At 43.6% G+C, this 16,976-nt stretch overlaps 1 protein-coding gene across 1 annotated transcript in view; it reads right to left on the bottom strand.

The window, feature by feature from the left end:
- Positions 1-16,976, bottom strand: part of KIF18B (kinesin family member 18B) — a 127,419-nt gene that overhangs the window by 74,070 nt on the left and 36,373 nt on the right. Inside the window, exons 5-7 of the mRNA XM_073602822.1 lie at positions 15,725-15,835; positions 12,608-12,805; positions 8,590-8,766 (exon numbers count right to left, since the gene is read on the bottom strand). Of these exons, the coding sequence (XP_073458923.1) occupies positions 8,590-8,766; positions 12,608-12,805; positions 15,725-15,835 (486 nt within the window). The remainder of the gene's footprint in view (positions 1-8,589; positions 8,767-12,607; positions 12,806-15,724; positions 15,836-16,976) is intronic.

Here is a 16,976-nt window from a genome sequence, read left to right as displayed (position 1 = left end):
TTGCTGATGCCCGCTTCGCCGGCCTCCCCCCCCCCCCCTCTTCACCTGGGCGGTTTCTGTATAGTTTGAGTGCCCGTGTGGGATGTTTTACCCCCCCCCCCTGCTTCCTCCTCTTCCCACTGAGATGGTTGCAGCGAGGAGAGCTGGCAGTCTAGATAATTTTCACATGATTGGAAGACTGCTAGAGGACGCACAAGGAACAGTACTTTAAAGCAGAAATAAATGTGGTGACTAATGTGCTATAAGTTCTTTTGAAGAGACCACCGGTCGGTGTTAAGAGACACATGAGCTTCTTGGCGGGGGTTCGGGGGTGGGGAGGGGAGGTCTGGGCAGGGGTTGCTGGATGTTATAAGTAGTGAAATGTTTAGTATTACAGCCCTTGTATGTAGTGGGAAGGTGACGGTTTAAATAAGACACGGCGGGAGTGTGCTTACTGGGGGGGGGGGGGGGGGGGGGGCTGTGAGGTGCATTGACTATAGAGTTATAGAAGAGGGAGCTTAGGTCAGTGCCCCTCCTTAGTGTGTCACCACAATATAGTCATTACGTTGTTAAGATGTCGCCTGCAGCCCCCACCCGTAATGACATACAAAGAGGTAAACCGCCCCCGTTAGCTGAATTCAACCACTACAGTTAATCTTGAGAGGGGCACGATTGTTCAGGATATTTCCTAGCCAACCAGAAATGCAGTTATAGCGTAGTGTATGGTTTCTTTTTAAAATGCTTTTCGGTAGTATGTTATGACTATTGTGTGGCTCCTGAAACCCAGAATGTATGCGCATACATATTCTCACACACACAGGTTTAAGCCCTACACTAGAGATAGTGCTCTCTGTGCTCATAATGTCATTTTTACTTTGGGTCCGAGGGTTCGGGGAGGACATAGCCCTCCTCCTTAGGTCCTTGCTGGACGCTTCCCCAACTAGGAAACCGCCTTCACCCAGGTAATTCTGGTGGGCGTTGAAGTAAGCTTCAGCTATACAGTAGTCAACCACTCGGTGGATTGGGTGGATTGGAGGATTTTCCTGCACGGCACCCTCTGCCACCCTAGAGTGGGCTTCTTCTTATTCTAAATCTCTCATCCCTCTATACTATAACTTCTTTTTCCCCCGCTGCCTTTCCCTCTCTTCCTCTCCCTCCCCTTATCTTTAATACACTCTCGCGATCATGGAGGTACTTAATATTGTTACCCTCAATGCAAAGGGGCTTAACGTCCCGGAAAAGAGGCGAATGTTACTAAACGACATGAGACGCATGAAAGCTGATATAGTACTTATACAGGAGACGCATTTCAAGGAAAACAAATTCCCGATACTAAAAAACAGGTACTACCCGACAGTATATCATTCCACCCACGCAGATGCCAAATCTAGAGGGGTATCTATTCAGATCTCCACAACAGTACCGTGGACCTTAGTGGATAAAAAAACAGATCCGGCGGGTAGGTTCCTTTTCCTAAAGGGCCTAATTGGCGGCGCCAAAGTGACCATTGCCAATCTCTATGTTCCAAATAGCCATCAAGACACATTTATGAAACGACATTTAAAATTACTTCAAAATTTCTCTGAGGGCCAACTGATCATAGGTGGTGATCTTAACCTACCATTGATCCCGGGAGAAGATACCTCGATAGGGCAATTCTTCCACCTCACGAGGCACACGCAAGGAGATGCTATCTGCTCTACATGCATCACAACTGATAGATACCTGGCGCCTTTTCCACCCAGGGGAACGAGATTACACTTTTTTCTCTCGTCCACACCAGGTATACTCGCATATCGATCTTTTTTTAATACCACACAACCAGCTTCAGGCAGTTAAAGACACGGTTATCGGATCCATTACATGGTCCGACCATGCTCCGGTTACCATGCAATATGCAATAACTGATTTTTTTTAGAGGACAAAGAAAACCCTGGAGACTTAATGAAAGCCTTTTACAAGACCCAGGCGTAGTTGCAGACATTACGAAAGAAATTTCACACTATTTTCACACTAACACCTCAGAAGACGGAGATGGTGGACTAGTCTGGGAAGCACACAAAGCGGTGGTCCGCGGAGTGCTTATCAAGCATGGGGCAAGGCTTAAAAAACAAAAGACAGCACAATTATCAATACTACTCGACAAACTTCATAAACTAGAAACTGCCCACAAAATAACACCGATCAGATCCCTGGGTAGCGAACTAGACACAATACGTATGCAAATAACAGACCTGCTTCACTTTAAGGCTAAGGCAGCTCTCCAAATTTCCCGGAAAAAGATTTATGAATCAGGTAATAAATGCGGCAGATTACTCGCTCAATCTCTAAAATCGCAGAACATGGCATCATACATACCGCACATATACTCGCCAACGGGACAGAAAGCAACCTTACCCCAGCAAATCACACAAGAATTTACTACTACTACTACTACTACTACGAAACCCTATACAATCTAAACATGCCACAACCTTCCCCGGAACGAATAGCAGAATATATAGCAGACTCCCAAAATGCCGACCCTATGGACTATGACGCGAGACCTACTAGACGAACCCATAACATTAACCGACATACAAATGGCAATAAAAAATACCAAACAGGGAAAGGCTCCTGGACCTGACGGACTTACACTCCAATACTACAAAACACTACTCCCATCATTAGGACAACACTTGACCAAACTCTTCAATGACCTAGGTAAGGGGAAATTACTACACCATAACACGTTACAAGCCCAAATAACAGTTATTCATAAAGAAGATAAAGATCCGACCCAGTGTGGTAGTTACCGACCTATATCTTTATTGAATACGGACCTTAAACTGTTCACCAAAATATTAGCCACTAGATTACAACAACACATAACCAGCTTGATCCATCTTGATCAAGTGGGCTTCGTCCCAACCAGAGAAGCGAGGGACAATACCACTAAAGTCCTGAACTTGCTCTATAAAGCCACGGTAACAGGCACGCCGACAGTTTTCCTTAGTACAGATGCCGAAAAAGCATTTGACCGGGTTAACTGGTCGTTTATGCTTACAACGTTAAGACACATTGGCCTGGGAAACACTATGCTAAACTGGATCTCAGCAATATATACCGCACCGACTGCTAGGGTCAGAGTGAATGGCGTAATGTCAGACGCTTTCCAAATTTCGAATGGCACGCGCTAGGGATGCCCACTTTCGCCCCTCCTTTTCGCACTGTCATTGGAACCCTTCCTTTGCCACATCAGACTGAACTCGGACATTACGGGAATATCCATGGACCATACTCAGTATAAGATATCAGCATATGCTGATGACCTGATGTTTTCACTAACAAACCCGGTAATTTCCATCCCAAACCTGTTAAAAGAATTTTCCATATATGGTGCTCTGGCCTATCTGAAAATTAACTTGGCTAAATCAGAGGCAATGAGCGTAGGAGTCCCTCTATCGCAACTCACATCTCTTAAAGCCAGTTTTAAACTGAAGTGGACAGACAAAGCCCTAAAGTATTTGGGTACATACATTCCCCAAACAGTGTCCAAAATATATGAAATTAACTTTCCACCACTCCTAACAAAAATAAAATCACTGCTAAATACATGGCAATCCGGCCTATACTCCTGGTTGGGGCGATGTAACATCCTGAAGATGTTTATACTACCGAAAATATTGTACCTAATGCACTACCGATATATATACCCCCCGGATTTTTCAAACAAATACGAACGGTGTTTACTGAATTTGTCTGGGCTAGAAAAAGACCCAGACTGCCAAACAAACTACTTGTGCTCCCTAAGTCTTCTGGGGGGCTGGCACTCCCTGACATACGCGTTTACTATCAAGCGGTGCACTTGGGAAGACTAATAGATTGGCGCAGACATAGGGAGACCACATTATGGACCCAATTAGAGCAATCCCACACCAGAGTCCCACTGGGAGGTACCCCGTGGTGTTTTCGGAGTCTACCATTGGAACTTAAACGACACCCTCTGATAGGCAACACAGCCCGAATTTGCGCCAAACTGATCTCTAAACCAAATATCTCATCTCGGAACTCACCCCTTTATCCAATCATAGGACACCCTCTATTCACACCAGGCCTACAGGATAGAGTTTTTCAGAGACTAGGCGAAGCAGGTACGCATATGGCCTCCCACTTTAGTTCGGGAGGACGTTGGAGAACATACGCGGAACTCTCTAACCCATTGGGGATGTTCCGGTTAGACTTCATACGGACACTTCAATTAGGACACTTCCTTAAATCCATCCCACCCCCCACAGACGTTGACCAAGGACTCACGACCCTAGAAGAACTTTGCACCGACACGGGCGCTCTACCACATGCACTCTCACTGATGTACAACCTTCTGATTACACCCCCCTCGGACTACATACCCCCGGGTTTGACCAAATGGGAGGAAGAGTTGGACTGCAGTTTCAACCCCACGAAGCGGCAACGCATACTTCATTTCACACATAAGTCCTCCATTTGCGCTAAAACCCAGGAAACAAATTATAAAATACTCTCTAGGTGGTACAGAACCCCAGCACAACTACATAAAATATTTCCCACAACATCTGAAGTATGCTGGCGCTGTCAAAGGGACAAGGGGACTCTGTTACACATATTCTGGTCATGCCCCAAGCTCTCACGTTTTTGGAAAGTGATACACGAGACTGTGCAACTATTCACCGACAGGACAATCAAAAAAGACCCAGCATTCTTTTTACTACATGCCACTGACATTCCAGACAAGGCCTACAAAAGATCAATCATACGACATCTGTTAGATGCAGCCAGAACCTGCATACCTCTTTGCTGGAAATCCACCCTACCACCGACTATCGATATGTGGCTGGGAAAGGTGGAAGAGATAAGAAAAATGCAAGACCTCATCCACATGGCACAACACAGAGAAGAAATTTTCTCCAAAACTTGGCAACTATGGTCGATGTTCATATACTCGACAGCAGGTCAATCTTTGAGAAGAACCGATGAGGCCCTGTGAGTACGCGGGTGCATATAATGGGGCGCTGGCGACCCATGAGCAGTGACATAGAACCCTAAGAATACAGTTGATACAACCCTACATGTTCGCGAGACCCATTCCCCCCCCCCCCTCACCCCTCAATCCCCCCATTCCTTCCCTATACTGCCCCCCCTTTCTCTCTCTTTCTTGCTCTCTTCCTTCTCTACTTTCCTTCTTGTTCCCTTTCTAGCATTCTCTATTTCTTTCTGATTCTGATATATATATATATATATATATATATATATATATATATATATATATATATATATATATATATATATATATATATATATATATATATATATATATATATATATATATATATGAAAAAGAGGACCGGCGCAATGGAAGGCAGTACTGTATGATGTCACATGGTCACTAATGATAGCACACTGAACATACTACTGACTTACGTGAGTTTGAGCACTGTTTTGGGATAGCAGGCTAGATGTTGTTCTGATTCAAAGAAACATGCAAGAATGTTTATCATTATATTGTACTCTGTATGTTATCTGACACATGTGTTTCTGTGTATCTATTGGTCCATGTGGGCCGTGTTCTTCACATAAATAAACAATTAAAAAAAAAAAAAAAAGATTTTCGTATGGTCAGTACACAAATCCGTCACACAAAAGTCAAAAGTACAAACACGCATGCTCGGAATCAATGTTCACCAAACACGAAATTAGCAGAAGGGGCCCAAAGGGTGGCGCTCAAGAGCTGAAATTCCTCATAGTAGGTCACCACGTTTGTGTTTCTTGCACGACAATTGTGTACCGTTAGTATGCAAGACAAGATCCTGGCACATGCCCTTAAGACAAAAATCTGACGCTCAGTTGGCCAATAATCGTACCGTGTGTACGAGGCTTAACAGGTTTTCTTCCAAGACTGCCCTGTATTTGGCTACATCCATCTTCTCATCAACTCTGATCAGCTTCCCTGTCCCTGCTGAAGAAAAGCATCCCAACATCATGCTGCCACCACCATGTTTCATGGTGGGGATGGTGTGTTCAGGGTGATGTGCAGTGTTAGTTTTCCGCCACACATAGCGTTTAACTTTTAGGCCACAAAGTTCAATTTTGGTCTCATCTGACCAGAGCACCTTCTTCCACATGTTTGCTGCGTCCCCCACATGGCTTCTCACAAACTGTAAACAGGACTTCTTATGGCTTTCTTTCAACAATGGCTTTCTTCTTGACAATCTTCCATAAAGGCCATATTTGTGGAGTGCACGACTAATAGTTTCTAGATTCTCCTACCTGAGCTATGGACCTCTGCAGCTCCTCCAGAGTTACCATGGGCCTCTTGGCTGCTTCCCTGTTGAATGCTCTCCTTGCCCGGCCTGTCAGTTTAGTTGGTTGGCCAAGTCTTGGCAAGTTTGCAGTTGTGCCATACTCTTTCCATTTTCGGATGATGGATGGAACAGTGCTCCATGAGATGTTCATGGATATTTTTTTTTTTTTTTTTATAACCCAATCCTGCTTTAAACTTCTCCACAACTTTATCCCTGACCTGTCTAGTGTGTTCCTTGGCCTTCATGATGCGGTTTGTTCACTATGGTTCTCCAACAGACCTCTGAGGGCTTCAAAGAACAGCTGTATTTATACTGAAATTACACAGGTGGACTTAGGGGTATCAGAGTAAAAGGGGCTCAATACAAATACACATCACACTTTTCAGATATATTCGTAAAAAATGTTGAAAACCATTTATCATTTTCCTTCCACTTCACAATTATGTGCCACTTTGTGTTGGTCGGTCACATAAAATCACAATAAAATACATTTAATGTTTTTGGTTGTAACATGACAAAATGTGGAAAATTTCAAGGGGTACGAATACTTTTTCAAGGCACTGTATACTGGAATTTTAATTTTTTTATACTAGTAAATGGATGTGATCAGTGACTTATAGCATCACTGTGATATTGCGGCAGACAATAATTGACACTTTGTGGGAACCAGTGACACAATACAGTGATCAGTGCTAAAAATATGCACTGTCCCTGTACTAATGACACTGGATGGGAGGGGTTAAACATCTAGGGTGTTCAGTGGCATAAAAGTGTGCCTAACCAGTGTTTATATTGTGTGTGCTGTTTTTACTAAAGGATGTGATGGATTTTATTCCCTGAAAAAATGCATCACATCCCTGCTGACAGGACGGAGCTCTGCCTTGTTTACATAGGCAGAACTCCGTCCTGTGTCTCTCCTCGCCGATCAGCTGGTGCTGGTGGACACCCATTGGCCCGGTACCCGCTGATCAGCATCTGCTGTGACTAATCAAAGCAGAAGTGATACGCCCCATAGGCGGAGGTGCAGAATCACGTGTACACACACACACACACACACACACACAATTCTGCACAGAACGGCCGCTCTGTAGCAGTAAGTCTGCTATGGGGCGGTCGGGAGGTGGATAAGAAAACATAGGAGCTGCCATATGTAGCTACCTCCTAAAAATACCAGCTTTCTGTCTCAGACCATCTGAATTACTGTGCAGAAACAAGCAAGCAAAAAGCGAAGTCAGTACCTCTGACCAGCATATTTGGTCTGGGTCAATTACTTCAAGTACTGGAGGTCTTTATACTCCAATCTTTGGACAGTGGGGCAACTGGCAGATTTTCCTAGTACAGGTTCACTTAGAACTGCCCAAGCAACAAATTATACCACCAATAGGGAGGTTCAGGGAACAAAGGGGAGGAGCAAAGTTTAACCCATTAATATAGGACTATGCCAGCCCCTCTATTAGAGGCTGGCATAGCACACTATGTAAGTAGTTTTAAAAAAGTGTTCTAAATACCGAATTTGAGCTGTCTTCAGGCTGGTCACATGACTCGCGGCTGCTTTACAGATCCGATGGATGTCTTCTGTGGGAGGAGCCGTGATCTCCCTCTGACGTCAGCCAGGGAGATCATGTGTCCGCTTGTTTTCACCGCGAAGTCTCGTAGCTGTAAAGCGACCGCGAGTCACGTGACTGGCCTGAAGACAGCTCTAAAGAGGTATTTAGACTGCTCGTTTTTACAAAGAACTTGCATAGTGTAGCAGTGTGTTGGCAGTGACCATTGCAAGCTTTTATTTTTAATGGTAGCGGGGGGTGGGGTGGGTGGGGGTTGGCAGGGACAGAGACAGGCAAGAATGGGATGAGGGGCGCTATCGTTTCCTGCACAGAGAGGGCATACAGGAGGTAGCAGATTCAGGGAGGTTTTTTTTTGTTTTTTTTTAAAGTTTAGAGGGGCAAAGATTACACAGCAGAATCTACTTTAAGAGACCAGGATCTGTATTTTTTGGGGGGGGTAACATGAATAGTCAAGATATGCCAAAAATTTCATTTTATTCTTTTAGATCTAATGATTGTAGCAATATAGTTTACCCTGAAGTTGATCTGAGCTGATGCAGTTTTTTTGAATTTACTGGGTTTCTGGCAGGTTTGAGGAACTACAACTTTTTATTAAATAATCCTGGATACCTTTCATCAATAAGGAAATATGTCTTTCAGTTCACAAGATACTACTAGCGTTTCAATCAATTCAGCAATCATTAAAAAAAGCAACAATTTTTTTTATAGATCTGATAGCTACTCACCGAAAGTTTAATATCTTTGGCACGATTGGCATATTTAAGTGTATTGTAAGTATCATCATAACTAAGAGATGATGGGCTGATAGCAGCAATCATGACTGTCCTGCAGTTTCCTCCAATGGAGTCTTTAAGAAGCCGGGTCAGTTTACTGTCTCTGTAGGGAATGTGAGCCTTTTTGCTCTAGGTTTATTAAAAAAAAAAAAAAAAAAAAAAAGTCAAGACATTTTTAATCACCTGGCTTGTTCATGCACTGCCACCTAGAGCTTAAAAATGAACACAAGTCATGTTAATCACAATTTAATCCAGTTCTGTTTTACAAATCCCAAAATTTGATAGAATGGGTGTCAATATCAGCCTCCTGTGATCCCTGCAGAGCAGCACTTTAACTAGGAGAGTGAGGGGGTAGTGCTGTGAGCCAATCTAGAGCTCATTTGCTTTGTTCTGCACTTTCCATGGACATGGAGAGCAGATAGATCACCCAAATCGCTCTGCTGCCAGTTTCTTTGCTATACAGTCACCAGGACAGGATTTACATGGCACATATTACAGATATCCTGATATTCTTATTACTTTAAAGTCAGCTTTAAAAGTGACACACTCAGTCATTTTCAAAGCAATGACTGCATTTGTTTTTAATGCAGTGGAGTCATAATGCGATGCGTTTTAAATGGAATCAAATTGGCCCCAGTATGTAATTCTACTGAGCCTGTCTAAGGCTGGCCATACATTATACAATTTTCCTTTAGATTTTCCAAAACCATATAATCTGAGGTCAAACCTAAACACTTTCAAATTGTATGCAATCAGGCAGGCCCTTGCGCTACATAGTTGAAGGTAAATATGAAGGAGATTGAATAAGAACTGTGTAATGTATGGCCAGCTTAAGACAGCAGCCTAACCTCCTATGTGCCCAAACTTTAAGACAAGGGTCGGCAACCTATGGCTCACGGGCAGCAACCGGCCCACTGCCACTAAATGTCCGGCTCGTCAGTGCATGTGATGAATTCTGACATTTCCTGTAGAGCCGGAGGTCGGCTCTCTTGGGATAACAACCAATGCGGCTAAGAAACCGCTCGGCTGTTATCCCCAAGCAGCGGATGGGGACTCTCTCTCCCCCATCCCCTCCCCCAACCGCCAGCTGGGCGGGAGACCTGAACAAAGCCAGAATCAGCTGAGATTGGGTCTCGGATCTAGTAGCCCAGAAGCGATGTCATGATATCAATTCCGGTTTACAGAAGATTTAAAGGCGCCCAATTAAAAAAAAAAAAGAAAAAAAAAAGTCAGTATTCAAAACAGCCAAACTTGGTGTTTTGAATGCTTTTAAGTGAAAAGGAGGGATTTGGGGTCTTATAGACCCCAGATTCCTCCATATAGAGTAGCTGTCACTGACTATTACTGTTACAATGGATGTTTACATTCCTTGTGGCAGCAATAAAAGTGATCAGAAAAAAAATAGTAATTAAGGAACAGTGTAAGAAAAAAAATTAAAGAAAAAAAATTAAAAAAAAAAAAAATTAAAAAATTATGTAAAAGCCCCCCATCTCTCTGTGCTCACACACAGAAGCGAACGTATACATAAGTTGCGCCTGCAAATTTAACCACTTCAGCCCCGGAAGGATTTGCCCTCTTAATGACCAGGCCATTTTTTGCGATACGGCACTGCATCGCTTTAACTGTGCGGGTGTGCTATGCTGTACCCAAACAAAATTGAGCTTTCTTTCAGTGGCGGACAGATCGGACACTTTTTTGGGACCATTGACGTTTATACAGCGATCAGAGCTAAAAATAGTCACCAATTAATACTGTCACTGGCAAGGAAGGGGTTAAAAAGGAGAAGTCCAGCCTGAGCTCGTTTGACTGGGCTTCCCCTATGGGTCACAGGAGTGCAATTCGTTTTGCACTCCTGTGACCCGTTTTCAGCAGACAGCGGTCTGAAGTCCGCGCTCTGCTGACGTCACTGGAATCAGTCCAGGCACGACAATAAAGTCTGGATCCACCAGGTGCCTGGACTGATGCCTGTCTCAACCTCTCAGCGAGCCGCTGAGAGCCGGAGACAGCCGCTCCCTGCCCCTCCACAGCTCAGCGCTCCAATGAGCGTAGAGGAGCGGAGCTGCTGACTGACAGGCAGCAGCTCTCCGCTCAAGGAGCTGAGAGAACTGAGCCATCGGTTCGGTGGCTCGGTTCTCAGTGCAGAGGCGCTGGGCGACAGATGCAGGATCGGGCCGATGCTGTATCCACCTAGGTGAGTATGATGGGGAAAAAAAACACACAACACATACTTCTATTTTAAGGTGTTTCTAAGGAAGGTGTTTCTAAGACCCCATACACACTATTAGATTTTCTGCAGATTTTTGTCTTTTATATGTCTTTTTTTGAATAATAATTATATTATAATATATATAACGTTTGGGGGTTCTGAGTAATTTTCTAGCAATAAATATTGATTTTAACTTGTAAGCAGCAAGTGCCAGAAAAAGGTTTAGTCTTTTAAGTGATTAAACTTCCCTCATCTACAGACAGAAGTTCATTCCATTGATCCGAGAAGAAATGTTACTTTGTTTATACTTATCCACCATGTTGTGATAAAATTGGCAGGCTGCCTGGATTTTTTTTAATTTTCAGCTGTAAGAACTGCCTGCACTTGTTAGAAAGAATTGTGAAATGCTGTTTTGAAGATCGGGAAAGAAAATTTCAATTCTTAATGATTAATCGTGTAGCTCAACTATGCAGCATTACAGGCCATCCAGAGTGGCCAAATCTGAATCTGTTAGTTCAAACCTGAATACCATACATAAGAACATATTCGATTTTTTTTACTCCAGAACTGTATAATGGAGTTTTGAAATTCTAGAAAATGCTTAAATAATGCATTATTTAACTAAACACATTAGGTTTTAGTCGACTAAAATGTACTGGAGATTTTGTCGACTAAATAGGACTGAAAACCAATCACAGAAGATGGGAAAAATTCCAATTAGTCCCAAGACTAAAACTAAATTGAAATTTGCTGCCAAAATTAATACTGGTTCGCAGTGCAAAACTGTAAAATGGTGTAGGAATCAGATTGCATAGGTGTGAACAGCAATGCGATCCAATTCCAGTGTGGACCAAAAAAAAAAAAAAAAAAAAAAAAAAAAAAAAAAAGGGTCCTGCATCATTTTGGTGCAAATGCGATTTTAGCCATACAGTTTGTATGGCTGAAATCACATCGCATGTGATCTGCACAGCAATGAGGTGCAAATCGCATGCGATGTCTGGCAATGCACCAGTGTGAACCGGCACTAAATAGTTCGCTTGGACAAAGCTGGTCCAATCAAACCATTTTCTTCACCAAGTGCTGCGCTGGCCCTAAGCACCCTGCAGACAGGCTAAAAAAGATCTGGGTCATGTGACAGCTGTATATCGATTAATAAAAAAGGTTGTTTGTTTTTATTAAAAAATTACAATGTCATCATCCACATACAGAGATAGAAGGGACAATGAATAAAATTAAACATTGTGTGTTTAGTGTCACTTTAATATCTGCCTGGCTTTCACCTTCATACTAGATTTTTGCTAGCTAAATTACTGCAAATGGGGTGACATGCCTCTTTGTAAAACATTTGGGGAGATCCTTGTAGGAAGAGCTCCAATATTTCATGATTATAGTTTATAAGTGACATTTTTAAATCAGGACATTCTTCCTGAAATTGTACAAACTTTAAAAAAAAAAAAATCTCAAAATAGAAACACATGTCTCAGTGGAAGTTATTCTGTCCTTTAAGCCCGCTCTGGTGGAACATCCCAAGTTTGTAAACTATTGTGGAACGTAAACACAATTAGACTGTGCCCTGTGTCCGAGCAACCTAGGCAAGGAAAACATTGTCTGTTTGCTTTTTGCCCAGGAACCGTAGATTAAATGAACACAGAACAGACACTTGAGGCTTTTCATAAAGCCCCAAAATAACAAGATACTAATTAAACATGCAACCCATATGACAGCAATCAGAACAGCCATGTATGTGCAGGGGACAGAAGGTACCTTGGCATCAGCTAGCGCATTAATGACGTTTATGAGAGCGAGAAGAGAACGATTGATGTTGGCACCTTCCCTGAGGCGTTCTCCTTTGGCATTCGTGGAAGAAGCTCTTTCAGACCCAGCCAGGTCAATAAGGCTCATCTTAGCTATGCGGATGTCCTGACTGATGCTTGCTGTGCGGTCTTGTTGTTTTACATAGATCTGCAAGAGATGACAAAGCAATGTAGTTGGTGCTCATAGAATTTCTGGAGCTCTTTAAATAAGACTAGTACTCTTTGTACCATGACCTTAAGACATGGTACAGCTTCCAGAAAAGTGTGCTGCGATTTTTACATACTGTATGCAAAATAAAAGTGTTTGTAACCACAGCAGTTATATTTTACCAAAGACTGTTGGATGGGGTCAAAGACAAAAAACAGATAATGCCGCATGTTAAACCCCTATATAAAATGCCATGTTTATAAAGGAATGCAATTAAGGACACAAGAGTTTATAAAAACATAAATACGCTTCTTTATTCCAAAGTATTACAATAAAACAAGTTTCCCAATATCACAAAGAAAAAAACAGTTTCCAAAAGCTTCAGAGTAGAAGGCTGGGTACACAAGGACTGAAAATCAAATCGAAAATGGTCAGTTTGGCAGGAATCGGCTGACTTTCGGCCCTTGTGTACAGCTCCTTGACCAGCTTCTGTTGAATGAGCATGCTGGAAAACCAGTATCCGATCAGCACTGACAGAATGGAACACAATAGCTCAGCAAGGGGGAGATTGCTGCACTAACATCAGATGTGTTAGTACGGAGATCTGTAAGTTTTGTTTAAAACCATATATAGTGTATACCAGGCCTAAAGTAAAGTCTCATTTTCCTATAAAAATAACAAATATGTCATACTTACCTTAGTGGATTTGCACAGAGCAGCCCGGATCCTCCTCCTTCTCTGGTCCCTCTTTTATGATCCATCCCTCCTGTTGAGGGCCCCCACAGCATGCAGCTTGCTATGGGGGCACTCGAGCCGAGTCACAGCTCCCTGTGTCCATTCAGACACAGAGCTCTGACCCGGCCCCACCCCATCTCTCTTCTGATTGGCTAGCTGACTTTGACAACAGCCAATGGCAACGTTGCTGTGTCTTAGCCAATTAGGAGGGAGAATCTCGGACGGCTGAGACACTCGTAGACATCGCTGGACAGAGAAGGACCTCAGGTAAGTGTTAGGGGGATACATAGAATGCATTAAGATAAAAAACCTTCTGCCTTTACAACTCCTTTAAGTGTCCAGTGTAATTAGTGAGTATAAACGCTAAATATGGAGATATTTATTCCATCCAACAGGTTTCTTGAAGGAATGTCCACCTTTTCCAGGAAGCATATGCAGATAATGCAAATAATCTCTTTAAAATTAACAATTTCATGTATACGTAAGGCGAACCATCACAAGGAAATCACAAACTGTTTGTATGCTTGGAGAAAGGGAAGGGTTACAATCAAATACATAGAACACAAAACCATTCTTGTAAGACATCACTAAAAGAAAACCTTGTTGATTAAAGAACAAAAAAAAAAAAAAAATATCCAGGTTCACTTGAAAACCCGTCCCCTCAGTCACTAATACCATCATTGCCGACACTCATTCAGTTATACACTGAAGCTGTGAGAAAAAGCCATGTTTCCATTCATGGTTGGAACTTACATATAGCCAAGAACCTTCACTGAGGGTTCTCAGGCTAGGGAATGGCTGCACCCAGTGCTTCATTGCCAGAAAAACAGGCGGAACATGAAGTCAAGTATCGGCAACAGAGGGGGTGGGATACCAAAATACAGGTGAACGTTGTTAGAACTAGAAATATGTGCTTACAGGAATTAAACCATACCTAACCATACTTATTAGGGTTGTCCCGATACCGAGCATTTGTGCAAGTACTTGTACTCGCACAAATACTCCCGATGCCTTAGCAGATACCTGGCTGGGATGGGAGAGACAGGAAGGAAGTCAGCGGGCAGAGCTGAGAGCAGAGCGGAGCACGAGTCCTCAGAGTACCTCCGAGCAGATAGTACAGAGTGCAGGGCACAGCTGCATCATCGGATCGGCAATCGGAGCCTTCACATTCGGTAATGGAAGTGACGCTCTGCGTTGCAGTTCCACATCAGTGTAACTGAAAATCCCGAAGCCCATCTTGGTACACCCTGCACTCAGCCACAATATGCCAGCAGCGGACATCTTGTTACACCCAGCCCATTTTGTTCGGGCAGAGTGTAACAAGATGTCCGCTGCTGCTTTATTGAGGCCGAGTGCAAGGTGTACCAAAATGGGCGTTGCAGAGGGAGCATAAAAAAAATTTAATCCTCTCGTGCCCATAAGCGTCAGCTATCAACCAGTGCTCATCAGTGACATCTGTTAGTGCCATCCATCAGTGCCACTGCCAGCCACCTATCAGTGCCCATCGACTGCCACCCATCAGTGCGTGCCACCCATCAGTGCGTGCCACCCATCAGTGCGTGCCACCCATCAGTGCGTGCCACCCATCAGTGCGTGCCACCCATCAGTGCGTGCCACCCATCAGTGCGTGCCACCTATCAGTGCGTGCCACCTATCAGTGCCCATCAGTGCGTGCCACCTATCAGTGCCCATCAGTGCGTGCCACCTATCAGTGCCCATCAGTGCGTGCCACCTATCAGTGCCCATCAGTGCGTGCCACCTATCAGTGCGTGCCACCTATCAGTGCCCATCAGTGCGTGCCACCTATCAGAGCGTGCCACCTATCAGTGCTGCATAATCAGTGCCACCTATTAGTGTTCATCAGTCAGTGCCATCTAGCAGTGCCAGTCATCAGTGTGTGCCACCCATCAGTGCGTGCCACCTATCAGTGCCCATTAGTGCTAGCATGACACTGAAAAAAAAGAATCGTAATCAGTATCGGCGAGTACTTGAAAAAAAGTATTGGTACTTGTACTCGGTCTTAAAAAAGTGTTATCGGGACAACCCTAATACTTATCAGCTCAATAGGCAACCACTCCAGCTTCCTGTACTCCAAGCTTTTGTAAGGACAAAAAAAAAAAAAAAAAAGAATGTATTCGGTCTGCAGAAAAGAACATCACATGGACAACCAAACCAGCATGTTACCTGAAAGACAGCATGTGATCGAGACGAAGAAGCGTTGGCGTCTGTTGGATGCTGAGTGCGGTTAAGGTTCCCATTTGCTAACATTTGGAGTAGCTGTTCTGCAGATTTGGGCTTCATGATAAAAAGGAAAAAAAAAAATATATTGAATGGATATAAATCTCTGATTTGGCAACTCTAAGTTTGTCTTAATATGCGTTATCTTCCTATAAATGTATTTTTGTAACATCTGTTTACATCATGGGCAACTAATAAGATACCAGACCTTGTGCCAGCTATGTATTGCTTTGAAATTAGAGATGAAGTTAATGTAGATGTAAAGCCTCACCTTGTAAAACAACCCATTTTAAGTTAAAAATAGAAACGAAAGGCAAAACACATACACATACATACAGTACATATAAATACATGGGTGGAGAAACGGCAGAACATTGATCTTCCCAGTGAAAAACTGCTTTGGGGCCGTGTCAGCACAAGTCTGACCATTGGATAGGCAGGTTGTGCTCCCAGCACAGCCAGAAAACTGACAATGCTGGCATGGATGTGCTCTCATCCAAAATTAGCTTAGGTGGACGGCCATGTCTTGGTAAGTTTGCAGTTGTGCCATACTCTTTCCATTTTCGGATGATGGATAGAATAGTGCTCCGTGAGATGTTCAAAGCTTGGGATATTATTTTATAACCTAACCCTGCTTTAAACTTCTCCACAACTTTATCCCTGACCTGTCAGGTGTGTTCCTTGGCCTTCATGATGCGGTTTGTTCGCTAAGGTTCTCTAACAGACCTCTGAGGGCTTCACAGAACAGCTGCATTTATCCTGAGATTAAATTACACACAGGTGGACTCTATTTACCAATTAGGTCACTTCTGAAGCCAATTGGTTCCACTAGATTTTAGTTAGGGCCCTTTTACACTGGGGCGGTTTGCAGGCGCTATTGCGCTAATAATAGCGCCTGCAAACCGACCCGAAACAGCCGCTGCTGTCTCTCCAGTGTGAAAGCCCCGAGGGCTTTCACACTGGAGCGGTGCGCTAGCAGGACGGGAAAAAAAGTCCTGCTAGCAGCATCTTCGGAGCGGTGAAGGAGCGGTGTGTATACCGCTCCTGTCCATTGAAATCAATGGGACAGCGCGGCTATACCGCTGGCAAAGCGTCTCTGCAGAGGTGGTTTTTAACGCTTTCTTGGCCGCTAGCGGGGAGTAAAACCGCCCCGCTAGCGGCCGAATACCGACGGTAAAGTGCCGCTTACAATAGCGGC

The sequence above is a fragment of the Aquarana catesbeiana genome, linkage group LG10, assembly GCF_042186555.1.
Source record: "Aquarana catesbeiana isolate 2022-GZ linkage group LG10, ASM4218655v1, whole genome shotgun sequence".
NCBI classification, from domain to species: Eukaryota; Metazoa; Chordata; class Amphibia; order Anura; family Ranidae; genus Aquarana; species Aquarana catesbeiana.
This window is presented reverse-complemented; position numbering and strand designations above follow the sequence as displayed.